Source organism: Colletotrichum jinshuiense, chromosome 1 (assembly GCF_051148585.1).
Source record: "Colletotrichum jinshuiense chromosome 1, complete sequence".
NCBI lineage: Eukaryota > Fungi > Ascomycota > Sordariomycetes > Glomerellales > Glomerellaceae > Colletotrichum > Colletotrichum jinshuiense.
The window spans coordinates 4,223,918-4,250,788 of NC_139302.1; the positions used below are offsets into that span (position 1 = coordinate 4,223,918).

The following is a 26,871-nucleotide window of genomic DNA, read 5'->3' on the forward strand; positions in this document are numbered from 1 at the left end:
AGCTAGCCTCGTTTTCTTCTTGGCTTGCGCACGAGACCTACTATAGCTTCGCTTCTTTGGTGGAACGGAGAGATGTCGGATTACATTTGTGGGAGGATCTGGAAGGAAGGGGCTAGTGAGAGACCGAGAGCGCGAGGGGAGGAGCGAGGCGGGGGAGTGAGGCGGGGGAGTGGAGAGAATTGAGTGCGCCACTTTTATGCGCGGTTGGCGGGGGATGTTGGGGGAGTGAGGGAGTGGAAGAAGTTGTCTACTGTCAGCCTAGGCGATGCAAGGCAGTGAATGGCAAGACGGCAGTCTTTTCATCGTGTAGCTACGGATGGCGTGAAAGAGCCAGCCAGATAGTTCCGCAAATGTAAACTGGACAGGCAGATGTTGCCTGCAGGTTTCCCTCTAATTAATGAAATCCGATTCAACAAGTGGATGTCCTCTTCTGCGCCGACACGTTTTGTAAAATGTCGCCCAAAGAAGACGTCGCAGGCGAGGGCATCAAGCAGCCCATGACTGTTGGATTTGTTGCTTGCTTGCTCTGTATATGGCCGCTTGGGGCCGTTTATTAGTCCCGCCCCCTCCTACTTGAGGGGGGTTATATATATGTGTATGTATATACGAAAACCTACTTTTTGTCACATGAAGCCCGAGAATACCGTGTCGCCGCTCGTCATAACCATTCCTCTCCTTTCTTTCCCTTCCCTCGCACCCCTCTCATGCCTTGACGCTGACGCTGCCCGCCTTCTCCTGTTCCAGGAACCACTGCACGCCCCTCTTGATGCCGGAATCCAGGCTGACTATGGGGCGGTAGCCGAGCAGGCGCTTGGCCTTGCTGATGTTGTAGTAGCGCGTCATGCAGCTGTAAATGTTGCGCTGGCGGTTGAAGATGGGCGGCTTGCCGATGATGGTAAAGAAGACCTCGGAGCAGAAGCCCAGCACGACGCCGATCTCGCGGGGGATCGCCCAGACGTGGGCGGTGCCCTTGTCGGAACCGGCGGCGCGCCAGATTGCGCGGGCGAAATCCCAAAAGTAGACGGGGCTGTCGTTGGTGATGAGGAAGGCCTCGCCGTCAACCTTTTCGTGGTCGAGGGGCGCCGTGGAGGAGGCGGCGGTCGCCAGCAGCAGGCGCGCCGCCAGAAGGTGGGCGTGGGCCACATTGCCGACGTAGGTGAAGTCGAAGAGGTTTTCGTTGTTGCCGAGCTGGACGCCCGTCTTGCCCTCACGGTAGATCTTGACCATCTGGTGGGTTACCATGGTGTCGCCCTCGCCGAAGATGCCCGCGGGGCGGATGGCGGATGTGAGGAGGGGGTAGGGGTCTTGGCGGTTCGCTTTGATGACCAGCTCTTCTGCGGCGGCCTAGGAGGTGAGATTTCATGTCAGTCATTTGGCTCACTGAGTTTGCGCACAGCGCTTTCGAGAGAGGTCCTGGGTCGGGGCGCATACCTTGGTCTCGGAGTAGTACTCGGTCTGCAGCTCGCCGCGGATGACGGGCCAGCGCTCGTCAGCATTGATGAGGTCGTTGGTGTTGTCGCTGATAATGCTCGCGGAGGAGGTGTAGACGAGGGCCTTCACGGAGGCGGCCTGGCACCCGGCGATGATAGCGGCGGTGCCATCGATGTTGACCTTGCGGAAGAGCTCCTTGGAGGAGGCGTTGTCGCTCTGGGGCGCGGGGGAGGCGGTGTGGATGACGACGTCGGGCTTGATGTTCTCGAGGAGGGACTGGATCTTGTCGGCGTCGGTGATGTCGGCCTCGTGGTAGGTCGCAGATGAGTTGCGGTTGTTGGCGCAGCGCAGGTCGATCACGTCGACGGATTTGACGGCCCAGCGGTCGCCGGCGAGGAGCTGGTTAACGACATGGTGGCCTAGGAAACCATTGCCGCCAACGACAAGGACCTTGCCCAGCTGAGGTGGCGTGGAGGGCTTCTCGGACATGATTACGGATGCTGGTGCGGCGGATGATTCGGATTGGAAGGGGCGGTGGGCGGGTTGGCGGGTGAAGAGCGAGGAGGTGCAGGTAGCAGAGGTCGGGGGGAGCCAGGAAATGTCGATGGCTGTGTGTTTCTGGTCCCTGAGTTGAGAACTCTGGGGTAAGCTGGCGTGGGATGGGCCAATCTTCTGCGGTCTCAATCTCGATTGACAGCTTAGTACCGAGTACAGACCACCAAGGCCTGGAACTGTTCCCTTGAGCGGTACAACTACTTCTGAGCTCTTCAGCACGCTAATTGCATTTAGGCTGCGGGCCAAAAAAAAAAACCACCCTTGGCAGGTCTCTGGCGTGGTGGGTTCGGTGTGGTGTGCGTGCTTCCGCCTGCTACGTTGTACAGGGGCCATGCACCCCACCTTGAAGGAGGTGCACTGACTTTGCGACTTCTACGGCGCTCAGCCATCCAGTCGCATTCTCAAAACTTCATCTCCAATCTGACGTTACGTGGCGCACCGGACCCAGGCCGTCTTTATACCCTTTCTGCCCTTTGAATAGTTCTTTGGGCCTGGCTGTTGGAAGTTTTGGACGCTCGAACTTCATGCAGCACACCTTGTCATTATGCCTATTGGCGCTTGTTGTTTGAGATGAGCGCGCTCACGGGAACGTCATGGAGACGAATGACAACGTCGAGATCTTGGTGCACGTCACGGCACCGTGCAGGACCGTCGACGATGCGCGCTACCGTGCCTTGGCGCAGGCATATCTCGCATTCAAGCCGGGCAGCCAGACCAAGATCTTGAGTGCCCCTTCACTTAGCAATGCAAGCATAGTCATACCAAGCTCACAGGCTGAGCCTGTGGCTTTGCCTACCTGGTCCGATGCACCGATCCCCAGCAGCGAGGCGACTCAACCGCAGACCTCGTCACCACCGGCGCCATCACGGATATCATTCCGCTCCCCGGAGCTGTCATTTAGAAGCGTATTAGACAACATCAACTCCCCTGGCCTTGCCCGAACGGCTACGTCCAGGGACGTGGTTCCCTCGTCGCAGCCCGAGACAGAGTCTCAGCGCACGCAGGCCAGCTGGCAGGCTCCTCCGAGTGTCGTTGGTGATTCGCAGCCTCTAAACACCATTAGCCTTGCTGAGTTCTCATCCCCAAGTCGATTATTCGAGCACTTGGCATGCCAGTTTGACAGCCAAGCCGACGGGGAGTCTCAGCAGGCATCCCCGGAAACCCAGCCTCGCATTCCTAGGTTTCCAACAGAGGCAGCGTTGATACCAGAGAAGTATGCTGAGGAGGAGGAGGGGGTGGATGACGATGATGGGCAGGTAGTCCTCGTTACAGCGAGCGATTCGCCCACGGTTCGTAGCGAGGTTCTGCAGGACCCTGCTTCTTCGGCAGAGAACATCATACTCGGCACCCCGTTCCCTCCCTTCAAGCGGCCACCACTGCGGAGTTCTCCATACGAGCAAGTTGTGCAAGACACGCCATGTCAACCATCAAGAAAAAGACACTTGGTCTTTTCACCGACTCGAGCCGGCTCAGAGCCCTTGTTGCCATCAAAACGGCATAAGCGGTCAGCGCCCATCTCGGAGTCGAGGTCGATGATCAGAAGCTCTTCTGACGTAGGCCCCGTCACCAGCGAGTTATACCGCCCTAATCGCCCACCCAACGAACGGCACCTGAGCTACCTCGAACGCCTCGAGATTCACCCCGTCGGGCCCCCTGTCGGCACCACTGACTTGACAACCGACGACCTCCTGACCCCCAAGCTGAGGGAGCTAGCACAGCAGCTCAACATCTCAAAGCGCTACTCCCCCGTAGAGCAGAAGAGAGAGTTGCGATCATTTGAGAGAGGTCATTGGCAGCTTGACTGGACAGACTGGAGGCCCACGCTCCGTGAGCGCGCATGGCATTTTCTCACGGATTACATCCTCGAGGGGTTCGCAGGGTGGGGTGTTTGGTGTAAACGCGCAGAGGACTGGTCGTGGCTGCGAGTTTACTGCTGGGGCCACATCGTAGGGCATGTCTATCTGGCTCTATACCTGGCCAGCGAGCGGGCTCTAAAAAAGGACGGGGCTAGATGGGTGGACGGAGCGGGCGAGGTGATCGTTATCACCAATGGCCATGAGAACTCGGAGTCTGGGGAGAGCATGGGTGATAGGTCGGACTAGGGCTCGTGAGAAGGGGCTTCGGGGGAGGCATTGCAGGCATGTCCTCGTGTTTTCTGGGTTAGCGAGGCGTCTTGATTGCATAAGGGGGCATATTGCTGGGCAGCGCAAACTTGAGTTTGGGCACAACGCGCAAACAACACGATTACTATAGCATGCCAAGGGGCCAGGGCGACGGGGCGTTTCTTTTTAAGGAGCAAATTGGACACCAAGTTTGGTCGCGAGGCCTCTCTGACATTTGGTATTTGAAATACAGCATTGGAATATCGCTCAATCCTCCGATGATCAACCAGTAGACACCAAGGGGAAACCACTGGTCTGCGCGACTGCACGAATAGTACAGGAAAGTAACCGGACCGCCTCTTCTCTATTTTCCCTCCTCGTACACAACCGACCACCCTCGCCTAGTCCGCTCAAATACACCTACACCAGGACGCTTGGCTCCAACTGGAAACTGCCCTCCTCCTGTCGGCAAGGCCCCCCTTTACTCGGGGGTGGCGCTCCGCCTGACGGTGTGCCCCAGAATGCTCAATGATTCACGCTCGTACCGGTCCCCGTCCGCCTTGGCCAGCTCCTCGTACGCGCCCTTCTCGGGCTCCGAGAGCGCCTTCCACTCGTCGCCGATTCTGCCTGCCACCTCGACAGGTCGCTGGCCGGCGAAGTCGCCGCTGGCCCACCGCGCCTTGGTGAAGAGCGCAAAGGACGTCTGCGGCTTCTTGGGCTGGCGCTCGTCGCGGATGGCGCGGGGAATGGTCTTGCCACGGGCCTTGCGGAGACGCGCGCGCGCGCGGTTCGCCTCGGCCACATCCTGCGGCGTGTGAGTCTCCACCCAGGACTTGTAGGCGGCGTTGTTGGTGAGCTTGTTCTCGTCTGCCGTTTCCTGAAGGCGCTGCGTGGGGTGAATGCCAGTGTCAGTCTCGTAAATCTCTGATTCTGCCAAATTTCGGGCGTTGACGAGGGAAAGCTTACCTGGACCTCATACGAGGACAAGTCCTTGAACGACTCGGAAAATTCCTTGGTCCGTTCAGCAAGAAGGGTTCCTGCTGCCGCGGTCTTGTACTGCTGGGTAGTGTACACCGTCCAAGCCGTCGTGGGCAGCTGCTTCGGCTCTGACAGCAGCGCGTGCTTCTTCCACTCCCGCACACTAAGCTTGAGCGCCTCCTCGGGCGTGACCTCCTTCTTGACCCGCTTCTTAGGCGCGGGCTTCTTCTTCGCCGCGGGCTTTTTCGTCGCGGTGGTGGCCTTCTTCTTCTTCGTCGCGGCACCGTCCTTAGCTGCAGTCGTCGACTTCTTGGCCTTGGTAGTCACAGACGCCTTGGTAGCGGGCAGAAGAGCCCATTGTGAGACCGAAAATTCGCGGCATGTCGCACGCACGACGGGCTGGGTTCGAGGAATGGCCAATTGCGTGGTGCGGAGGACCAGACGTTGGGCGGCTGCTCGGCCGATTATTGTCAACATCGTGAATGTTTATGTGTGGTGGGGTAAGCTCCGTAGTCGACAATGTTTAGCAGTTGCGAGGGCCGCGATGGGGCGAGTCGAAGAGGCTAGAGGGAGTCGAGATCGAGCAATGTTCGGATCAGGAGCAGGCCAATCGTGAGAGTCGAAGGAGTCGGGGGATTTTCAACACCACAATTGCCTGCTTGGTGTTGACGGTATGACGGGGGGGACTGTGAGCATGCGACCTGGACTCCTTGCTTGTTTTACTTCGACCCCTGAAGCTCCAATGTAGTAGGTACTTTCCCCATCTCAATGAATACATTTCATGATAAGTCGCCAGTACATATCCACTCCTACCCACTCCAACAGCTTTCCAAGCTGGCCCATTACGGAAGCAGTATCCAAACTCGCAGCCCCATTTGTCAGGCACCACCACACTGACGCAGTGGCCGCGGCTGGCTGGCCGGCGGCAGAGGCACCCACGGGACGCGAAGCTCAGCACAGCAACCCCAAGCTTCATTCAACCTCACATACCAACCATCGTTAAACCCAACCAAATCACGACGACCACCAAAGAAAAACCGACCTTGTTCTTTTGCCATCACAACCTTACACTTCTAAACATCACACAAAACTTGCCAAAATGGACCACAGACCGCAAGCTTGGGGCCGTGTATGCTTCCCTCCCGTCCCTCCTTCCCTGAACCCTCAACCTCACAACGATGGACTAACAAACCGAACCCCTCCCCACAGCCCAGAGACGATGTCTACGGAGCCTACGATGCCTCCTACATGAACCTCAATGGTCCGAACCAAGCGACACAAGCCCCCATCGTCACGGGCACATCAGTCATTGCCATCAAGTTCAGCGAGGGTGTCGTCATCGCTGCCGATAACCTGGGTACGCCCCCGTCTCGCTCCTACGTCTTACGGCTCGCCTCTCTTCGAACAGCTTACTGACCCATCTCCAGCATCCTACGGCTCCCTTGCTCGCTTTACCGACGTCAAGCGTCTTCGCACCTTCGCCAACTCTACCGTCGTTGGCTTCGGCGGCGACGTCTCCGATATGCAGTTCCTCGACCGCCACCTTTCTGGCCTCGACATCGAAGAGTCTTACGACCTGTCCACCGACGCCCCCCCTCGCCTCAATGCCGCGAACCTACACAAGTACCTTTCCAAGCTCCTCTACAAGCGTCGTTCCGACTTCGACCCTCTCTGGAACTCCCTCCTTGTCGCCGGTCTCGACGACAGCAACAAGCCCTTCCTCGCCGCCGCTGACCTGCTCGGCACCACCTTCACCTCCCCCTCCCTGGCTACGGGATTCGGCTCCGCCCTCGCTCAGCCCATCATGCGTCGCTATGTCCCTGACGAGGAGGCCGCCGCCAAGCTGACCAAGGAGCAAGCCGTTGATGTAATCAAGGAGTGCATGAAGGTGCTCTTCTACCGTGATGCCCGCAGCTTGGACGTTTACTCCATCGCTGTTGTGACCAAGGATGGAGTCGACCTCAAGGAGAACGAGAAGCTTGAGAAGCAGAGCTGGAAGTTTGCGGAACGGATCCGTGGCTACGGCACGCAGGTCGTTTAAGGTGGGGCAATGAGGAAATTCGGGAAATAGACAGGAATGAAATGACAATGACTGGTTACTTGGAGTGGTAGCCTTCCTTCGGCGATTGATCATGTCGGATTACTACTAGAGGCGACTGGAATGGCTCTAGAGGAATGCAGAGAAGTCAGAATCGGCTTCCTTGCCACCACACAGGCTATTGGTAACACAATGAGTGAGTCGGCGGTGCGCAAGTGTAAACAATATCAAATGAAATAGACAATATTATTTTCATTGCTTCAGGTTGCCTCGCTGCGGCATTTAACCTCAAAATACGCTCCTTTATCTTGACAGGCCCTGAATCTACCATGCTGGACCATTCCCTCGTTTTCACAATACCCAGTAATACATCTCGAAGGCTTCATGTCGCCTCTAATTGGCCCGCTGTGACATTAAAAGCATCAAGGGCCAGCCTCCCTTTTGGCAACCCAACTCCGATGGCGATAGCACCTGCCAATAACCCAAATTTCGATCACTCTGTAAGAGCAATTTACTCGACAGTGACAGACTTGGCCAAGTTACGAGGGAAGTCAACGTTGAGACCCTCCATGACAGCAAGCCAGTAGGCAATCAGCTGCAGAGGGATGACGTTGAGGATACCCTGAAGGGCATCAACAGTCTTGGGGATCTCAATCTTCTCGGCCTCGCTGGTCTTGAACTCCTCGTCATTGGGGTTGCAAATGACGATGGGCTTACCGCTACGGGCAATAACTGTTGAAAACTGTTAGCAGTCGAATCAAGAGTGGCGATGATTGGAAACCTGACATACCTTGCTGGTAGGCGTTGAGCGACTTCTTGAAGAGGTCGTCGCGGGTGAGAATCATGATGATGGGCAAGTTCTCGTCAACGAGGGCAAGAACACCGTGCTTCAGCTCACCAGACATGACAGCCTCGCAATGAAGGTAGGAAATTTCCTTAATCTTCAAGGCACCCTCAAGAGCTGTGGAAAACTGGGCGCCACGGCCAAGGAGCAGGAGGGACTTCTGGTTCTGGAAAGTCTTGGAGCAGAGCTGCTTGATGGACTGATCCTGGGTAAGGATATCCTTGATCTGCTCGGGGATCTTGGCAAGACCCTCCATGATCTCCTCACGGCGTTTTTGCTTGGAGGCGCGGTCCTCGCTAAGCGAGAGGGCGAACATGACCATGGCGATGAACTGGGAGGTGTAAGCCTTGGTTGAGGCAACACCAATCTCAGGGCCGGCGTTGACGTGAACACCACAGTGGGTGAGCAGAGAGATGGAGGAACCGACGACGTTGACGATACCAACTGTCAAGGCACCACGCTCCAGGCAGTAGCGGAGAGCCATGAGGGAGTCGGCAGTCTCACCGGACTGAGAAACGAAGATGCAAGTGTCGTCGCGGAAGACGGGCGCCTGTCTGTCGAGGAAATCGGACGCCAGTTCCACAGCGATGGGGATCTCGGCCAGCTCCTCAAAGACACCACGGACAGCCATGCACGAGTGATAACTAGTACCGCATGCAATAAAGATGATTCTACGGCACCGGCGGATGGTGGAGATGTAGGAGCGGAGACCACCAAGAGTGACGGTCTTGTTGGCGCTATCGAGACGACCTCTCATCGTGTTGACGACGGACTCAGGCTGCTCGAAAATCTCCTTCTGCATGAAGTGGTCGAACTTGCCCTTCATGATCTCCTGAAGCTCGAGCTCCAAGGTCTGGATGGTACGCACGTTGGAGCTGCCATCGGCCTTCTTAAGACGGTGGATGTTCAGCGAACCCTCGTGAATGTGGGCAATGTCGTCGTCCTCAAGGTACATGACCTTCTTGGTGTGCTCGACGATGGCGGAGGGGTCAGAAGACAGGAAGAACTCGGTGGGCATGGGCATGCCATCATCGGTCATGAAAGCACGCGACTGCGATCGGTGCAGAAGCGACTTGTCGGGGGCACCCAGCAGGGCGTTGGGGTTCAAGAAGTTGTCCTGCTGCTTCTTGAGGGCAACGTTCTGCGAGGCGGCCTCAGCAGAGAGTGCGCCCTCCTCAGAGTACTCAACATCGACGAAGTCGACCTTCATACGCTTCTGGGTCTTGACACCAATGACAAGGGGAGAACCCTTGCGAGCAGCGATGACTTCGTGAGGGTAGTGGACGGACTTGATCAGCAAGCCGTACGCACCCTCAAGCTCGTTGATGACAGCCTTGGCAAGGTCGGTGAAGCCGACCTTGGGTTGCTGATCGTACAGGTACTTGGCAAGCTTGGCAATGCACTCGGTGTCGGTGTCGGTCTCGAACTTGAAGCCCTTGGCACTCAGGAGGGTCTTGAGCTCCTTGTAGTTGGTGATGATACCATTGTGGACGATGGTAAACTCCCAGTTGGGATCAGATCTGTACGAGAATGCAATGTTAGCCGCCGAGTCATTGGCGGGAAAGGAGGCATGGACGAGAAGTTCGTCGTTATCCTCTGGGGCCGAGGAGTGCATGCGTACCTGTGGGGGTGGCAGTTCAAACGAGACGGGGGACCGTGAGTGGCCCAGCGAGTGTGGGCAATACCGGCATGTGAGTCGAAGTACTTGGTCTGGTCGATGTCGGACTCGGAGATGAGCTGCTTGAGCTTGGCGACCTTGCCGACCTCCTTGAAGGCGAAAACTTCGTTCTTCTTGTCGCCATCGACAGCCAGACCGGCCGAATCATATCCACGGTACTCGAGGCGGGACAGACCTGGTAGTAAAAAAAAACATTGCCTCGTCAGCAAAAGGGCTCTCAGGAGTGGGTGGAGCTGATGCTCCAATTGGAGCTCGCCAGGAGGAGGCGGTGTACTTACCGTTGACCAGAGTGTCGAGGATGAACTTCCTGTCCTTCTCCACCAGGTAGTTGACGTAGCCGAAAATGCCACTGTTGGTAGAGAGATTTCCGTCAGCTTACGGTTTACTCTGGTGCCCAATTGCTTTTGTGGCTTCCACCACGACCCCTTTCTTTCAGCTGGTAAAAGCTGAATAGAGGGGGGGAGGTTGCGGGCAAGCTTTCAGGAGAGCGGGGGGGAATTTGGGGGAGACATACCACATGTTGATTCAACGCAACAGAAGACCCTAAAAAAAACGTAAAAGACCAATTCGCAGAGAAAGGCGGAGACAAAGGTCGTGGAGGAGGCGGTGGGGGGTATCAAGAAGAGCGAGAGAGATGGATAGTTGGATCGAGAGAGAATGAACAGAGCAGATCAAGTCCAAGGAGGCGGGAGCTGAGCAGCTTTATGTGTGCTGGTCAACTGGAGAGGAGGGGAGTGTGTTGTGTACGTGGAGAGAATACGCAGTAGCGCCCAGAGGCGTGGAGGCGGGCGGTGGGCGGGGTGGCAGGGGGCGTGCTCGTATTAAGGATGACAGAGAGGGTGCGGCGAGGGTGAGGTGGTATGGTACTGTACTTGATATGGACGAATTCGACTTGTTCTTACCTACACTAAGGCAAGAAGAAGATGCAGCGGCGAGCAGGAAAGCAGCAAGAGCAAGCAGGACAAGCAAGCACAAGCGCAAGCAGAGGCACAGGCACAAGCTATCGGTGTAACTTGACGGGGAAGTTTCCGCCCTTGAGCACGCTGGATAAGGACCTGTGATGCTACACATCGAACAAGGTTAGAGAGCCTAAGTACCTTAATTCTTCGTCGTCTGAAGAAGAGGCTCTCCGATTGCACGGGCAGTCTAGGTGGATGCTCCGGCTTGGGGAATAATACCACCCTCTGTGGTTTCCGAGCTTGTACATGTGTCTTGCAAGCGGGAGACACGGCGCTTCTGTCGTTTTCATTTGCTAGTTTGGATTGTCTGGGCCATCAATGTGCGGTTGTCTTTGCTTGGTTGCGTTGATTGTTTGGGCACGCCAGATGCTAAATTACCGCCCCCCGGAGGCAGTGAGGTCTCTGACATGTCTCGACCGGGATGGCATACCTGCAGGATATCAGGACTCAGGCGCTGGGGCAACGAATGGATCTGGGCTCTAATGCTATGCACATTGAATGGTGTATCCATACCATAGTACACTACTCTCTGAGGAGCGACATGGTCTGGGAGAGAAGGAACACGGGCCTGGCCAGCCAGTCGAAGAGCTGAGAAGGCAGGTGTGAGGGGCAAGTCTCTGGCGGGCCCCCACCTCACCGGCAACAAGAGCTTACAGCTGCGGTTCCTACCTCGTCATACCAGTGCCTAGCACCTCCGCCTGCACATGCACCTGCAGCAACAGCAGCAGCAGCATTCACGATTCTCTTTGGGAACCTTGAGTCGACTGCACATCTCAAAGTAGCTCGGTCTATCCTGGTGAGCTTCGCTAGTGCCTCGTTAGATGAAAAACAAGAATGACATCCAAAAAGTGACATGCCCCTTCTCACAGACCCAAGCGCAGCGTAGGAGCGCCCACGCCCACCTCCCACATCTCATCCGCCTCTTCTCAAGGTCCCCCTCCTTGGCTGGGCTGTGGCGCCATTCCTGGCTGAGCCATTCGGCTGCTGCACTAGCTTGGGAGATCGTCCTCGGTACGTACCCGTACTATATCCCAGGTCCGGAGAAGACCTGCTTTTTATCCAACGCATCGTTACGGATACAGTAATGCTGCGGAGGACAGGTCGATCTGTCCAGCGCACGCAGGCCCAGGACCCTCAGTAGGCCTTCTTCAAGAAAAACATCGGCTTGAATGCGAGTTGAGGTACATTGGCCAACAACATCTTGGACTCATTGCGTGCATGTGCTACTTTCTCACCGTTCTCGTCGCTTCCATTCCAAAACCCGCGGCTTGAAAAGCAACACCGCCCGCAAGTTGCTTCTGTCGCGCTACGCTTGCCGAACTTGGTCAGCTCTTGATGAAACCCAGCACCAAATAGGCATCGACTTAGGCAAGCTTCAGTCAGCTTCGTCCACCGCATCGTAGCTCGCATCATTGTCAATCCTGACTGACTGCATTTTACCTTGCCTGGTCGTCCGCCGAAGAAATGCCATGCCTTCCATATCATTCCTTTCCTCGCTAACCTAAAGTGACGCCTCACCCGCGCCTTACCACAAATCCTCGAGTTCTCTCGCTCTCTCGCTCATTCCGGGAGTTACCTTGCCCAGTCTACCAACCAGTTTTTTTCGACCACACGCCCCCCCCATCTCATCATCCCATGTGCCTGTCCCCCAACCCCATCCAATACTTTCTCACATCAATCCCAAGATCAGATCCAAAACCGTCGTGTCCCAACAACCTCCTTTCCTTGACTTACACTGAATACAAGGCCAAATTATTCAAAAAATAAATGTGACAAATGGGGCTTCTGGATGGGCAGAAACGCGAATGTTACATGGTAAAGTCGCTATTAGTTCAACATTCTCGTCATAAACCACTCGATCCGGCAATTGAAGCTTTTGATATTGCCTATAACGCATGCCCGCTCCGTGGGTGTTATGCGCGACGGCTGCCTACCTTTTCCAGTCCCGACCCTGTCCACCAGTCTCAAAGCGCATCCGCCCTCCATCGCCTTTTCGAGGGTTCCATTACCGACATCATCGCCTTTGGCCCCTTTCCTTTCGTATTCCCTGGCCCCAGTCACCAATCTACTGGGTGCAGGCACCTTGTTTGTCCAGCGCTAGAAATAATTCAGTGGGGATCGTCGGCACTGCGACACAAGGCGACAGGAATTCCCAAGGCCGGGTCCCCTGTTTTCTCTTGCTACTTGACTCCGTTGCTGGTTGCACCCATGTCGCTATAGAGGGGCCCCAGGGGACAGTGGGGGGGGCGTCCAGGTACGAAGAGAAGAAGAAAAAAGCAAGAGAACAACGCACTAGGGAAGGTACAGCCTCAATGGCCATCGCGAGAACGGGCCAAAAAGGGGCGACATGTCGTCCACTCCGTATAGGAATCGCCAAAAATAACAACTCGCAACGGGGAGAGAACCCTGCTAGGCCGGCTTCTCCTGCAAATCACCATCTGGCATCTTTCAATGCCACCGCCCATCTCATCACTCCATCTCCTCACTCCATTTCCATATGAACGACCCAGATCTTCTCCAAGTGGCGGCAAACCCACCCGGCCGAGCCAAACATCTCAAAGCCGATCGGGTGCACTTCACAGCCGCTCGTTGCGCGCTGCCCAGCGCTGTCTGATGTCAGATTGAAGCGAATGACATGTCCCACAGTCCCTGGGCCGGGTAGCATGGGTGGAACTGGCCAACATGGGAGATACCTAGTGCATCGCACCACGGATCCAGTCGAGCACCTCTCGAGCTCCGAACAAGGCTCAGAGATGTCCGAGATGCTGTCATGATGGACGCCCGCCGCCATACAACAGACGCGCCGCCTGCAGTGGACCTCCCGCTTGCAGTCGCTCATCTCCAGTCCACGGCAATCCATACATCGAAAACATGTGGCTGACCTTTGTCTCTATTCGTTGCCGTGCGAGATCACCCATGGCTTGATGCGGTCTCAGCTAGGCCCCCGCCGTCCGCATGCAGCAACACCAAACAGCCTCCTGTGCACGGCATGTCGGCCTCGTCGAATGACAGGTGCAGGACCAGACCTTCGATCCTCCCAGGCTTACAATGCGCGGCTCTATTCCCCACCGACCGGCTCCTCGTCAGACAGGATCACAAGTGTATGTTTCCGTCTTTTCCCATCCTATGTAAGCTTGTGAAGGAACAGAGAGGGCCCATGCAAGGCCCTACTTAGCGGACAGCTGAAGCTTCGGTTAGCTGAGGATTCGACCAACGGACCTAAACTCACCCCCTCCAGTTGTGGGTGCAGCCGTGAGGCTGTGTGGCTTGCACCACACGCCCCTATCCGATCCTCAGCACCCGGTCCCTTTCCCCAGCCCTACGCTGACTCCGGGTCTATTGAAATTTCTGGGGCCCGTGTCGGCGGCAACCTCGTCCAATACAGCTCGCATGCCGCGCTCCGTGGTGGATTGGCAGAGCTGTCCGGATGCAGAAAGGTGGTATATTGCTGAGGGCCTACGCAGAACCGTAGCACTTGCAGCGGCGGCACGTGGCGCCGGGTGGGTTCCCCAGCCCAGTCGAGGCTGTGTATTATCAATAGCTTCAAATGATTAAAATAACAGAAGCTGCCGAGGAACGCAGGAAGGGCGCGAAGATAAGAGAAACACCCTTGCCTTGCATTCATCACGACATGGACGACCGTGCATCTCGTGTTGCTTAAGATTGCTACCCGGCGTCATCACAAGGGCGTGCGCTTGACTGAACACCATGGTCACGACGACGATGCGTATGCCAGCCGGTGCAAAGCGCCTCTTGATGTTTTGGGACCCCGTTGCTGCCTCTATTCCACGCCGTACGTCTCTATGATCCCATTTGCAAACAACCCCAAACCTGGACTCGGGTATTGTACACTGTTTAACACATTAAAGACTCCCGAAGCAGCCAAGACCCGATGATGTTCGTCCCAGCCGCCCCTTTTGCTGTCTTTGCTTCCTTAGCATGCCCCTCCCTCCATGATCGTCATACCGCTTCCGCTTCCGCTTTATAGCTTCTGGTATTCGAGCTTGCCCTCCAGCTTCTTGGACTCGGCGACCTTGCGCACCGCCTTGTTGAAATCGTCCTGGTTGATCGCATCACGATAGTCCTTGATGGCAAACAGACCGCTAAGCACCGCATGTTAGTTGTTATGCGTCAGGGTTGAGCAAGATGCAACAGGACTTACGCTTCTGTCACCACGTTTCTCAAATCCGCACCATTGAGACCGTCGCTCATCTTCACCACGCTCTCGAAATCAATCTCACCCTCCGTCACCACTCCGGAGGCATGAATCTTGAGAATCTCCAAGCGTCCCACCTCGTTCGGCAGAGCAATCTCAATCTTGCGGTCAAGACGTCCGGCACGGAGCAAGGCGGGGTCAAGGGTATCGGGTCTGTTCGTCGCCATGATGATCTTCGTTTTACCGAGGTAGTCGAAACCGTCCAGCTGGTTAAGGAGCTCCATGAGCGTTCTCTGGATCTCACGATCCGCACTGGTACCCTCGGAGAATCTGCGTCCACCAATAGCATCGATTTCGTCCATGAAGATGATACAAGGCTCATGCTCCTTAGCGTATCCGAACATCTCGCGAATCAAGCGAGCAGACTCTCCAATGTACTTGTCGACAATCGCTGATGAAACCACTGCCCGCCAAAGTCAGCATGCTATAAATGTCCCCCCACTGTAGATTGCACTTGCCCTTAAGGAAGTTGGTCTCGAGACTGCTCGCCACAGCACGGGCGAGCAGCGTCTTGCCCGTACCGGGAGGCCCGTAGAGGAGAACGCCCTTGGGCGGCTTGATGCCCACACGCAAGAAGAGCTCGGGGTTCTTGAGCGGCAGCTCAATGACCTCCCGCAGCTCGCGGATTTGGTCATTAAGACCACCGATACCGGCAAAGCTGACCTGTCCGGGGTCCTCCAGTGACATGTTGTAGACGAGAGGGTCGACTTCTCGGGGAAGCATGCGCATGATAGTAAGTGTCGTCATATCCAGAGCGACTCGCGTGCCCTGCTTGAGCTTGGCCTTGTCGACCTTTGATCTGCATCCGACAACATATCTGGGACCGGACGAGGCCTTGACGATAACTGAAAACAAAGGTAAGAGCAGTTGTCAGCGAGGGTCGCTCCTGCAGATTGGGCTGCATGGGCAGCGGTGGGGTGGCGGGATACTTCACTTACATCTTTCGTCATCAAGCTGCTTCAGAACCTCGCCGATGATCTGGCCGACGCTCTGCAGCGCCTTAATGTTGTCTTCGGTTCTATCGAACTCTCTCTGGAGGTCCTTGATTTCGAGCCGGAGGGACTTGAGCTTCGCCTCCCACTCCCGGGATTCCAGCAGCTTCGTCCGGTAGGAGTCGAGAGCCTTCTGGCGTTCGTCGTCGGAAGACATCTCTGGTTATGCTGGTGAACAAAAAAAGAAGAATCTAACTTTCTGGTCTCGTCAAAAAAAAAAAAAAGGAGAGGTCGCTGCAGCGTGGACGTCGTGTTCCGGTGGGATTGGAGAGGGTTGGTCGGTCGGTCGGTCGGTAGATAGCTTGTGTGTAATCGGATCGTTGTTTTCGGAGGTTGAGGTGTCGACGTACCTCCCACTGTAGCCTTCTGCCTCACAGAAGCACGGCTCAGCTCCGACTAGCGCCTCATCCCTGCGGCCACCGAAGCTCTGCCGACCGAGCTGTGATTGGCTACTCTCTCGGGGACGGAACTTTAGTAGCTCCGGGTCATCTTTTTGCAGCAACGACTCTAGCCCTGAGATCCTACGATAATTGTGTTTCGCTTCATGAAAGCAACGTACCTAGATGACTGACATGATTAAGAGGAAAGGTGGGATTGGTATGAAATTCACGGAGAAATTACCATACAAAATAATACCGAGATGCATGTAAAATGAGACGCTCTTCGTCCTTTATTGAATAGAAAAGATATCTTAACTGCATATTGTATATCCCAACCGGCAAACTGCTCATGTCTCAATATCAATTAGGAGGGATGGCCTCCAAATATGTACTACGAATGGTAAAAAAAAAATAACTGTTCCGACGCCTATATGCCCCGCTCCATTCTTGGGTTAGAGGGTAGGTCGACGTCTCATTCTCAGATTTGCTTTTTCACAAAACTAGATATCAATGAGACAAGATGCGTAAAGCTGTAGGTATGTATATGCATTGCGTAGATTGCAGTCCTCCCGAGGTAAATGCGACAAATGAAATCCATATCCCACCAAGAACTCCAGAAAGACGGGTATTGAGGGGGACATTAATCGTTAAGACGGCAGCCTGAGGTGACTGCCCTTAACCCAACAGTTCAGAGGTAATCTCCTCACGGACCTTGCGGCTCCAGGTCATGACGGCTTTCTCAAAGTTGACCCAGACGTCGGGACTACTGTTGTAGACGATGCCAAGAGCATCCACTTTCAGAAGGACCTCCCAGCGCAGCTCTGCTGCCTTGGCCCAATAGCGGATATTGTCGGCGCATCGATAAGGCTTGTCCGTGTCGGTGTGAAACGTGGTTATCAAGCCGAACCGCCGTTTTGACCTCTTGACTGCCGCATTGTGCAACTCAACGAGCCGGATGCCATTCTGCAGACTCTGCAAGAACGGTGTAGGAAGCTCGGTTGCGCCGGCTGCAGGAGTGTACTCCGGCTGCAGACCAGCCTCAGGGTCAAGCGAAGACATGAAAGCCAGTTCCCTGTCTACTTCTTTGCCAGTCCAGTCGCCTTGCAGCCAGGTCCAAGTGCTGCGCTCTGCCTTTTCTGCCTCTACCATTTTCTCTTCAGTCTTCAGCATGTCGAAGAGCCCCTGAATCCAGGAAGCGAGAATGCGGTGCTCCTCCTCTTTCATTCCGCCAGCCCACTTACGGGTTGCCATCTGCTTCAGGGTCTCCATCACGGACAGCAGCTCTGCGCGAATCTCCTTCTCGGATTTGATGGCGTCTATCCGTTCTGGAACCTCGTGGGCCGTGTAGTAGTTTCTGGCAGCGCGAATGGCGAGAGTCATGACATCAAGGATATGCATGCCCTGTACTTCAAACCAACCCTGAGTTGTCTGGGGTGGTTCCGGAACATCCCAGGGGGCTTTCAGCAGCGGCGTGACCTCTTTGTGTTCTTTGTTGTCCTTTGCGCCTTTCAACGCCACTGCAGCCTTTTCCAAAGTCCCTGTAAGGTCGGTCTTCAACTCCTCTATCGTTGGCGGTTTGGGCACTGGCTTCTGCCTGTGGATGTAGGTGCTTGCGGTGGGAGGCAGAACATCCGGATCAGGGTCTTCGAAATCGTCAGAATAGTAGTCGTGTTCCTCAGTGGGAGATTCCACCATCAGTCCAGCCCCAAATGGGTTTCCAGAAAGATCCGGGCTGTTGCCTGGGGAGGCATAGGAAGATTCGGCGTCCGAACCAACAATCCTTGGCGACAAGCTTGAGCTGCTGACAGACGAAAGGTCCAGGCCCCCTTTCGCCTTGTTCTTTCGTGCCAGTTGGGCACCCTTGCCGTCGAGAAGACCAGTCCGCGCAAAGTAGTATTGCAAATGGGCAATACTTCCCAAGCTGAGTACACTCTCTCTGTGCCGAGCACTCGCAGCAAAGTCGGTACCCTGTGGTCGGACATACCCGCGGCGTCGACTGGAGCGGCCATCCATGCTGCTGCATGTTGATTGCCGGGAAGATGCAAAGCTCACATCGGAGCGGCGACTGTAGTTTCCGGAGGATTGTCTGGAATATGTGCTGCCCCCCCCCAGGGATTCGCGAGAGGCGCCGTCGGTGGTGGACCCGTGGGAGATGGAGGAAGCTGTCGACAAGCAGCGAGATAGTTCAGGGCAAGCGCCAATAGCTGGAGTCGGGGAGATCTCGGGCGGTGGGGAGTCGCATCGGAAAGAAGGCGGCTCCTCGTTTGCCGTAGCCATGATTTAGGTTGGTAGAAAATTCAGATGCTCGGCTAAGGTCAGGAAGCGGGGGTGAGTAGATGTCGCCTCTGGGGCTTGAAATGTGGTCAGTCGTAAAAGGTGTTGTAGCGATTGAACGGTGTATGTTGATGTCTTGTCTCAGCTAGGGGTCCAACGGCGGACTCAAGCTATGCGCTAGGCAACGTGAAGGGGACAGGTAATGTCGCAGTAAGGTATGTACAGAGCAAGGAAGGGACTGCGTATAAAGCCTTCAAGGGGACTGGGTGCACAGCAGCGTCCAGATGTCAACGAAGAGGAGATCCTGACGAAGCAACGTGTGTTGGTGGTTCGAGGCACGTACGGCGAATTTCGTAAGGTGAGAAAGGTAAAGGGAAAGAAGCGAGTTGGTCAACGGACAATTACAGGTCGGACGAAGCGGGCGGAAGGTTTACTAGACTACTACCCCGGCCGGTAAACAGGTAGGTCGATTACGGTAAGGCAAGGTCCCGTCGTTTAGGAGCAGACGGGTAAGGTGTGCTGTGCAGTGACACGACGCGGCTTTCCGGCGTCAGGGGTTTTGTGTTGGGCTTGGCCACAGCGCAGGTGAAGTGCGGGTGCGGTGTGTGTTTGGTCGCTTGGCCGTCTCTGCCTGGATCCTCGTTCAGTTGCGTCAGTGGGCTCTGTGGATGGACCGAGGGCGAATCTTTGATGAGAGAAAGTCTCCAGCGGGCAAATTGGGGGTCCAATGGAGTGGCGCGCGGGCGGCCAGGGAGGGACTGTTTAAATTGAACGTCGCGTCGTCTCCGAAGGTGGGGTCGGGGAGAGGCGAGGCGAGGGGGGAGGGGAGGGGAAGCGCAGAGTGCGTGAAACAGGTGTGGTTCTGCCCGTCCTTGTTCTCTTGGTGATATTACCCTTGGACTGTTTTTGCTGCGCAGATTGCGGGGAGGTCCAAAGAGAAGCACACAGCTCGATGCTGGGGACTGTTTCCTCGTCGTGGAACCAATGTCGCCCAAAGGTCGATTCTAAACATTCATTCGCAGGGCAACGTCGAAATAGCGAAACTCTGATCCTGCACTTGGGGCGTGTTGTGGTGGGCTGCTAGCGCATTATTGATTGGTGAAATTGCACTAGGTTTCTTTGTAGTGCACCACAAGTCAGGGCAAGAGGGGGATCATCGTCCTTCTTATTCAGCCGTCAAATATCAGGATGGATGCACCGGGAAACCAAGCCGATGACATGACGAGTCTCAACTAGACCACAGAGAACTCGTGCACCAAGGCACGGCAACCATGAATAGCCAAGCAGCAAGACATTTGCTGAGAAGCCCAAGACCTACCTCTCTTGCTGCAAAGCTGTGCCACGTGAACCAGTCTATCCGAATCAATTGTTCTTCTTATTCCCGTTGTCGTCCAGTCGAATTTCCATGGCGATGGCATTTTCAGGGGCTCAAATCTTAAAAAAAATCTCCAGCAACTCGTCCGGCCAACAAAGCACGAGTGGATAAGCTCATTCCGCCAAATAACTCCGTGTTTCCCGACATCAAGATTGCCCCCTCGTAAATCCCAAACACGGGCTCTCTCTCACACTCTCTCTCACTCTCTCTCTCAGTCAACGCCAGTGGTTTGTCGGCTAATAAGAATCTCACATCATCGCGAGGACGATGCCCTCCTTGGTGAGTAGTCGAGGAATCGAATCCAATTCGAAACGTTGTGACGCAACCCGCACAGTCTCGGCCACATGGCGCCAAGGGCCAGATGCCTTTCCCTTGCCCTACCAGCGGCCTATCCCGCGACCTATCCCGCGACCTCTCCAGGTCATTGTTCCTTGCCTGACCCTGTCGCGTAGAGGCTACATTTCCGTCTGCCGACCGGCTGAAATTGGCGTCCATCTGCAGCGGCTTGACTATGCACATCACAGCGAGTAATTCCTGGAGACTGATTGGTGCTGTTGGAGTAAGGTACGAAACGTCCTGGTGTGCACATTGTGCCGGTTTTACTCTGCTACAAAGAGAGAAGGTTCCGACGTCAGGATAAATTGTTAAGTTCCCCGGCGTCTTGGCACTTTCCAACATGGAGCAATCCGGATTCATGTACCGGTAATATTAAGACAGGCGTCACTGGATGCAGATGGACTCCGTTGCCTTGGGACATCACCAACATCCTGGGGAGCACTCTGTATAATTCCCAACATGGCTGTGTGACTTCCCCCTGGAGTCTTTCTTTTGTTTCCCTTCTTCAACGAGAGGGGCTGATCAAGGGAGACGGACCTGTCACTTTCCCCATGTCCCCGGTGACCCCTTTCAATACTAGGGGTTCTTCCGGAAATGCAAGTGCATATGCCTGCCATCGTGCCAACCAACCTAGGTAGGTATTGGGATGATTTCTCCACTCACCTCTCCTCCTATGATCGACGGCATTGAATTCACTCTGGTTCGCGTCAGTTCTCGACTCTTAGCCAACAGTCGCGTATAGCCCCCGGATTTGTGAGACATTAGACGAGAGGTGTGCCTCATCTTACCTATTGACGTTAGTGGAGGGTGCCCCGTCCCTTGCATACTGCGCAAGTCGGACGGGTTAACATGCAGAGTAATATGCAGCCTGCGGTGTCACGGCTCAATCCGACCTCACCTTTCCCGGAATGCGCCTCTCTCGATGATGATTATGCCCTGTTGCGTCACCACCGACTAGAGGCACACGTTGCGTTCAGAGTTTGGCACATGAGAGAAACTTCGGACACAGATGGGTTTGTGCAGCTATTATTTGAAACGCACGTAAGAGACATCGGCCAACCAACCCACAACCAACGCAACGGGCCATCGTCGCGCTGGCCGAAGAGCACACGCACGCACGCACACGATCACCCAACTCTCTGGGACTGTGCGCAGATCAGGCACGGCGCACGGCGCACGGCCCACAATGCCCGATCCGCCAGCCCAAGGCGCAGGGTCACCCCGGCTCATCCAATCTTCCATGAGCCTCCCAACTGCCAGGGCTCCCGGCCTGGTGGCGGACGACCAGTCCAGAACCGGGAATAAGTTCTATCAAAAGGCCCAGGGTTGGCCGAGAGGAGGCATTCAACTACCGTAACTGGTGATGCCATTGCGACGTTGTAACTTGCGGGAAATAAGGTCCAGGTTCATGATAGCTGTCTCTGACAACGTGGTGGCCCACTCGCGGACCGCAAGGCTTCCAGGGCAATGAACTCCTGGTTCGTGAGCGGCGAGGGGAAGACGAAGTTGACCAATCCGTCGGCTGGCCACTGCTCAATTGGAGCCATTTGTTCCAAGAGGGAACGAGCGGGACATGAAGCATGGACTAGGTGCGTTTGGTCGCAACCGTGTGATCAGAAACTATTGCTTCTGTGGTTGGCTTCCATCGAATCCAGGCCGAGCCATTGTCTCGGCATACCAAGGCGGTAACAAACGGCTGAAGCAACAATTAGCTTAAAATGAAGGGTCATTCTCGACTGCGTTATTTGGCAATAAATTACACAGCGAAACTGGACAACAGCCCGAGGGAGACGGACGATGACTACTAGCCAGACAGGGAAGCATGGATATCGGAATGTTTTCCAAGACATCTATCCGTAATCCCATGGACATCTACTGCTCGTTGTACATGTATGTGCCGATGCCAAATACGTAGGTCGCAAAATCCCATCATCCGGCTTTCTCTTCTCGGGGGAAAAGAAAAATATACGAGAGGGGCCAAAAGAAAAGCGAGGGTTCAATCGGGGTTTCATCGTCGCCGTCAGGAAACGAGCCACAAAGACCACTGGGCCTGGGGGGGGCTCACCTTGATGCCGTCAAGGTGGGAGAGGGTTAGGTCACTGTGCCTCTCCCTTTCGACGATGATCGTGTACAGAAATATGCAGACTACGCGACTGCTACGTGCCCCTAACGCCGCAACGTGTTTGGGGACAAGAGGCCAGATGGAGGATTAGCCATCCTGATGGAGGGACTGCTTGACTCGGTCTTGAACTGTTACAGCCAGTCCATGCTATATTCAGCTCTCCGTGTAACATTGACGACGGGAGGGTCGGAATCGAGGTGAGCTACAGCCAGTACAAGGCACCTACCTAGCTTCGTGTAGCACCCATATCGTGTGCAAAACAATAAAACACTGCGGAATGCCGTTGGTGAAAGAGGGAGGGGGGAAAAAAGACTGACATTGTGCCTTGTGCATGTCGCCGAGGACCTTGTCGCATCCCGTTCCGACTCGTCCCAATCGAATCCAAATCAATTCGGTTCATTTTTTGGAAGGCGCATGTTTCCTTTCCCTTTCCCTTTCCCTGCCACTCCTCTCTTGCTCCCTCACACTCTTTCCTTATTGTAGACAGTGCTTTCTTTCTCTTTTTCGCTTTGAGTGCCTTGGTTCCTTTCTTTGTCGCTCCCTCCCTCTCGTAATTACCTTTTTCCAGCATTCTACTGTGCATTCTTTGCCATTTCCCCCTCTCTTCCAGCTTACAACTTTCTGATACCTAGGGATACACTCCCTCTTCATCCATCGCTCTCTACCACTCATTTCCTTCTCCTCGTCTTCCCTTCTCACACGTACGCCTTAGCAAGGACCAACCCAGCATCGTCGAACACGGCCAGACCCATGCAATGGGCGCCAATTGAGCCACCTTGGAGACTAAACTGACACTCGGCCGGCTGCGAATCGATCCGCCGCTACGTTATTCCTTGCGTTCTGATCTCCAAGTTCCAAGGCCTTGCGGAACCCGTTACCTCACCACACGCCACCCATATTCCGCTTACCCTAGACAAAGCGGTCAGCTGTACGTGTTGCTCTACGGATGCTCTGCATCTCAATCCAATCGCGTGGTCACCCAAAGAACCACGCCAACAACGACCGGCGTTCTGCGTCCCATCATACTGCAGCGCATGCACGTCTGCTCCAATAACGACTGCATTCCCGTCCGTCGACTCCCCAGAGTCCCTGTCGCCGAACCCCACCGACTAAGGCATTGACAACAGTGCGCTTGAGGAGTTCGCCCGGGCATCCAGCGCACTCCCAGCGCTCCCAGTCCGCTCGTCGATCCTTCTCATTCGACGGCCTGTAAGTGACCTGACTGAACCCGGCGAGGATCAGTCAACCCGACCCAGTTATCACTCAGGCTCAGGACCACCGGACCCAGCCAATCCACGAGCCAGCTCATCGTTTGTCGTCCATCTTGAGTCCTTGACTGGACACGTACGGTATTACAGCATACTAAAAAAGGTCTGTCTCTACGGAGGCACGCGGGGCCGCCTTAGGTTCAAGGCCAAAAGGGAGGGAATCTGCGCCTTGAATGAAGGTTTATTCACGAAACAGCGAAAATAATGTCAGCCGGGGGGGCATCGGCTGCAGAGGCAGAGGCAGATGCCGGTTGCAGCAACGACGCAACAACTGCTGACGCCGCTGCCGCTTCCTCCTACAAGTCGGTTTCCAGCCACCAACTACAGCACCCACAGAAGGCGCAGGAGCATGCACAGGCCCAACATGCCGCTACAACAGCAGACCTCGACCTAGGCTTCTCTGACGTCTGCAGCCCCGATCTTTTCCTGCTCAACCCGCCCTTTCATGTTGTAAACAACAACAACAACACCATCGACAACACCGGAGCCAAACAGGCCAACAAAAAGTCGCCCAAAAGTGCATCACGCGATAGATCGACAACGTCGCAATCCAGTAACACATCAAACCTCGATTCACCGAACGCAAAAAAAGTAAAACAAACACGCAGACCATCGCCCAACCTAGCTGCACGATTGAAAGCGCTCGGTTTCACCTCTCACAGGAAATCGGCAGGCCAGCCTCCCACCCAACAAGACCGCATTGGGCGTTTGCCCGAAGATCAGATCCGCCAAATCGACGAGAATCATAAGGCGAGCTCCACCGAATACGTGATCCGTCGCCGCGGTCGCCCGTGGAAGGGCATTATATCTTCATCCGACAGCCCGGAACCAACATCACCCACTGCATCAAGAGAAACCACCGGCACTGAGGCGCTGTCCTTACCAGACGTTGCCCAGGGCGCGTCTCTCGTCCTACCCGAGATCACAACAACCGATCCTCTGGACATGGAGACACACAAGTATCGCCTGCCCGACCATACAAACGGAAACGGCACCAAGGTCCAGTTAGAGACGCGGCGAGAGCACCTTGAACGAAATGCTGCCCAGCCAGCCTCTGATCAACCACCCTCTGATCAACCTCCACCTCCGCCGCCAAAGGACACGCCGCCCGTTCCTGCAGTCGAGTTCACGCCCGACCTTGTATCATACTTCACTCCTGGCCACCAGCGGCCAGGTTCCATCTACACGCTTTCCCGCGCATCTTTCGCCAACCAGCTAGCCCAACTTACATCCCTCCAACTTCCCGACGCCGAGTCTTTGTCGAGCAAGGTATCCGCCATTCCGACGGCGCAAGTCGCATCGAAAGCACTCATCAACGCCGCGGAACAGATTAGAAGTTGGATTTACAAGGCATCCGAAGTTATCAGTGGCTTGGACAGCGACGATGACGTCGAATGGGCGGCTGCTGGTGGCCGAGAAGGGTTGGAGGAAGTTGAAAATGCCATCTATCGTTTCGAAAAGCTGATCAAAGTATACGTCGGTGCCATCGAGGAGCTGCAAGGCCGCGATGATATCGCCAACGTTCCGCCCGAGGACCTTCACCGCGCCGTGTCCCAAATGGAGTCTGTAATTGAAGAGTGGGCCAACATCAAAGCGACTCTAAACATTGTCAAAGGACAAGTCGAGATCGCGATGGAGTGGGAAGAGTTGTGGAACAATGTCCTTGGGGATATTCAGAGTGAAATGGACGAGCTGAGCCGTCTTGTCTTCGAGATGGAGGAACGCCGTCACAAGTCTTTGATGGCTGCCGCGAACGGCGACGGTGTTGACATTGGAGACCTCGAGAACATAGTCGATGACACACCACCGCCAGCAGCCAGAGTCCAGGCGCAGAACCGATTCAGCCTGCCCGGCGTTCCACTCAGCCCCGGGTCAACGTCTCCAGGAACGCCCACCTTGTCACAGGACGACTCGAGTCTGTTAGCCCTTTTTGCACGGATGCAACCCTTGCGCGCATCGCTGGATTTCCTTCCCATGAGACTTGCAGTATTCGCCGCCAGAGCAGAAAAGTCGTTCCCTACAGCTTGCGAAGAGTTGAATATGCGACGCACCGGTCTTGACGGCAGCTACAAGAAGCTGGAAAAGGACGCCGAATCGCTGCGCAAGGAGTTGGGCGAAGATCGTTGGGTCATCGTGTTCCGCGGTGCTGGACGGCAGGCCCAGAAGATGATTGAATCCGTCGAAAGGTCCATGATCAAGCTTAGGGATGCCGTCGACACTGGCCTTCATTTGAGCAGTCCACCTACGATGAGCAAGAAGATCGAGAGCTATGACGCCAAGAAGACGCACTACGGACCAGCCATCGAGCGAGTCCTAGCCATCATTGATAAGGGCGTTAAGGACCGGCTGACAGTAAATGGCGAGATTCTCCGGCTGCACGCCGAAATGCAGTCCAAATGGGATTCAATCAAGGACGAGATGAGAGAGATGGATGTGGTTGTTGATGAAGTGCAAGCGGACACCCGCGGCCAGCAGTTGAGAGACTCCATCTCCAGCATGTTATCGAATGATCGCTCAACGATAGGCAGCGGTCGCGAGACCCCGGGCAGCTCCCCGCCTTCATCAGTCATCATGTCGACCCTTGGTCTAGAGCCAATCACCCCGACGCCGAAGATGGCCAAGAATCGTTCTCTAAGCACAAACAACCACCCACCGCAGCCTTCGGGTAGGAGACAGTCATCGTTGCCAACACCTTCTTCCCAGCTTCCGCGCAAGCCCATGACCTCCCGACTATCGAGCATGACTTCGAGACTTGGCAGCACACCGTCCGCGGGCAATATGCCTAGATCTCATTCATCTGTTGGACACATTCCTAGATCCCAGTCAACACAGTCCAATCGTCCTCGTTGGAACACTTCCACAATTACGACGGACGCTGGCATCGGGCACAACTTCAAACCTCTGACCCTGACGACACCCAGCCCTTATGCCAGGAAGACATCTCCCATTGTCCGTCCTCCGTCCTCGTTGGCCCCACGATCCTCGTCACCTGGTGGCACAAAACTCCCAACTCTTCGTGGCCCCTTTAATCGGGATTCATCCACGTCACCCATGCCCGAGGATACGCCATCCAAAAGAGCTCCCTCGAAACTCTCCTTCCGAGAGCGCCTGGCTTCACCTGGCCCGTATTCCCAGCAAACTCTCTCTAAACCTCGCTTGTCCTCGTCTGTCTCTGCATCTGGCCTCGAATCTCAATCCAGCCGACGAGCGTCTTTGCAACCCCCCAAGCTTCACTCATTTGGTGACAAAACACCAAGTCGCCCAGCAAGCTCCCTAGCTTCTACTCGCCGAACCAGCCTGCTGCCACAGCCCAAGGCTAATAG

At 55.3% G+C, this 26,871-nt stretch overlaps 8 protein-coding genes across 8 annotated transcripts; 3 read left to right on the forward strand and 5 right to left on the reverse strand.

The window, feature by feature from the left end:
• Nucleotides 1-702: 702 nt before the first annotated feature.
• Nucleotides 703-1,920, reverse strand: EsH8_I_001081 (3-beta hydroxysteroid dehydrogenase/isomerase family-domain-containing protein; the record flags this gene model as incomplete). The annotated part of the gene is made up of 2 exons (XM_083268494.1): nt 703-1,344; nt 1,432-1,920. The coding sequence occupies 2 exons, from the start codon at nt 1,918-1,920 to the stop codon at nt 703-705; spliced, it is 1,131 nt and encodes a 376-aa protein (XP_083118932.1).
• Nucleotides 1,921-2,579: 659 nt separating this feature from the next.
• EsH8_I_001082 (uncharacterized protein) lies at nt 2,580-4,088 on the forward strand (the record flags this gene model as incomplete). The annotated part of the gene is made up of 1 exon (XM_083268495.1): nt 2,580-4,088. The coding sequence occupies one exon, from the start codon at nt 2,580-2,582 to the stop codon at nt 4,086-4,088; it is 1,509 nt and encodes a 502-aa protein (XP_083118933.1).
• A 481-nt stretch (nt 4,089-4,569) lies between these two features.
• On the reverse strand, nt 4,570-5,543 carry EsH8_I_001083 (uncharacterized protein; the record flags this gene model as incomplete). Its single annotated transcript, XM_083268496.1, has 2 exons — nt 4,570-4,974; nt 5,055-5,543. 2 exons carry the CDS (start codon nt 5,541-5,543, stop codon nt 4,570-4,572), a joined length of 894 nt encoding a protein of 297 aa, XP_083118934.1.
• Nucleotides 5,544-6,165: 622 nt separating this feature from the next.
• Nucleotides 6,166-7,107, forward strand: EsH8_I_001084 (proteasome core particle subunit beta 7; the record flags this gene model as incomplete). Its single annotated transcript, XM_083268497.1, has 3 exons — nt 6,166-6,195; nt 6,276-6,423; nt 6,494-7,107. 3 exons carry the CDS (start codon nt 6,166-6,168, stop codon nt 7,105-7,107), a joined length of 792 nt encoding a protein of 263 aa, XP_083118935.1.
• Nucleotides 7,108-7,615: 508 nt separating this feature from the next.
• On the reverse strand, nt 7,616-10,145 carry EsH8_I_001085 (glutamine--fructose-6-phosphate transaminase (isomerizing) GFA1; the record flags this gene model as incomplete). Its single annotated transcript, XM_083268498.1, has 6 exons — nt 7,616-7,836; nt 7,895-8,999; nt 9,177-9,468; nt 9,570-9,801; nt 9,905-9,975; nt 10,141-10,145. The coding sequence occupies 6 exons, from the start codon at nt 10,143-10,145 to the stop codon at nt 7,616-7,618; spliced, it is 1,926 nt and encodes a 641-aa protein (XP_083118936.1).
• A 4,422-nt stretch (nt 10,146-14,567) lies between these two features.
• Nucleotides 14,568-15,950, reverse strand: EsH8_I_001086 (proteasome regulatory particle base subunit RPT4; the record flags this gene model as incomplete). Its single annotated transcript, XM_083268499.1, has 4 exons — nt 14,568-14,688; nt 14,748-15,204; nt 15,260-15,646; nt 15,740-15,950. 4 exons carry the CDS (start codon nt 15,948-15,950, stop codon nt 14,568-14,570), a joined length of 1,176 nt encoding a protein of 391 aa, XP_083118937.1.
• An 898-nt stretch (nt 15,951-16,848) lies between these two features.
• On the reverse strand, nt 16,849-18,450 carry EsH8_I_001087 (uncharacterized protein; the record flags this gene model as incomplete). Its single annotated transcript, XM_083268500.1, has 1 exon — nt 16,849-18,450. The coding sequence occupies one exon, from the start codon at nt 18,448-18,450 to the stop codon at nt 16,849-16,851; it is 1,602 nt and encodes a 533-aa protein (XP_083118938.1).
• Nucleotides 18,451-23,752: 5,302 nt separating this feature from the next.
• On the forward strand, nt 23,753-26,334 carry EsH8_I_001088 (uncharacterized protein; the record flags this gene model as incomplete). Its single annotated transcript, XM_083268501.1, has 2 exons — nt 23,753-26,132; nt 26,225-26,334. The coding sequence occupies 2 exons, from the start codon at nt 23,753-23,755 to the stop codon at nt 26,332-26,334; spliced, it is 2,490 nt and encodes an 829-aa protein (XP_083118939.1).
• Nucleotides 26,335-26,871: the final 537 nt, after the last annotated feature.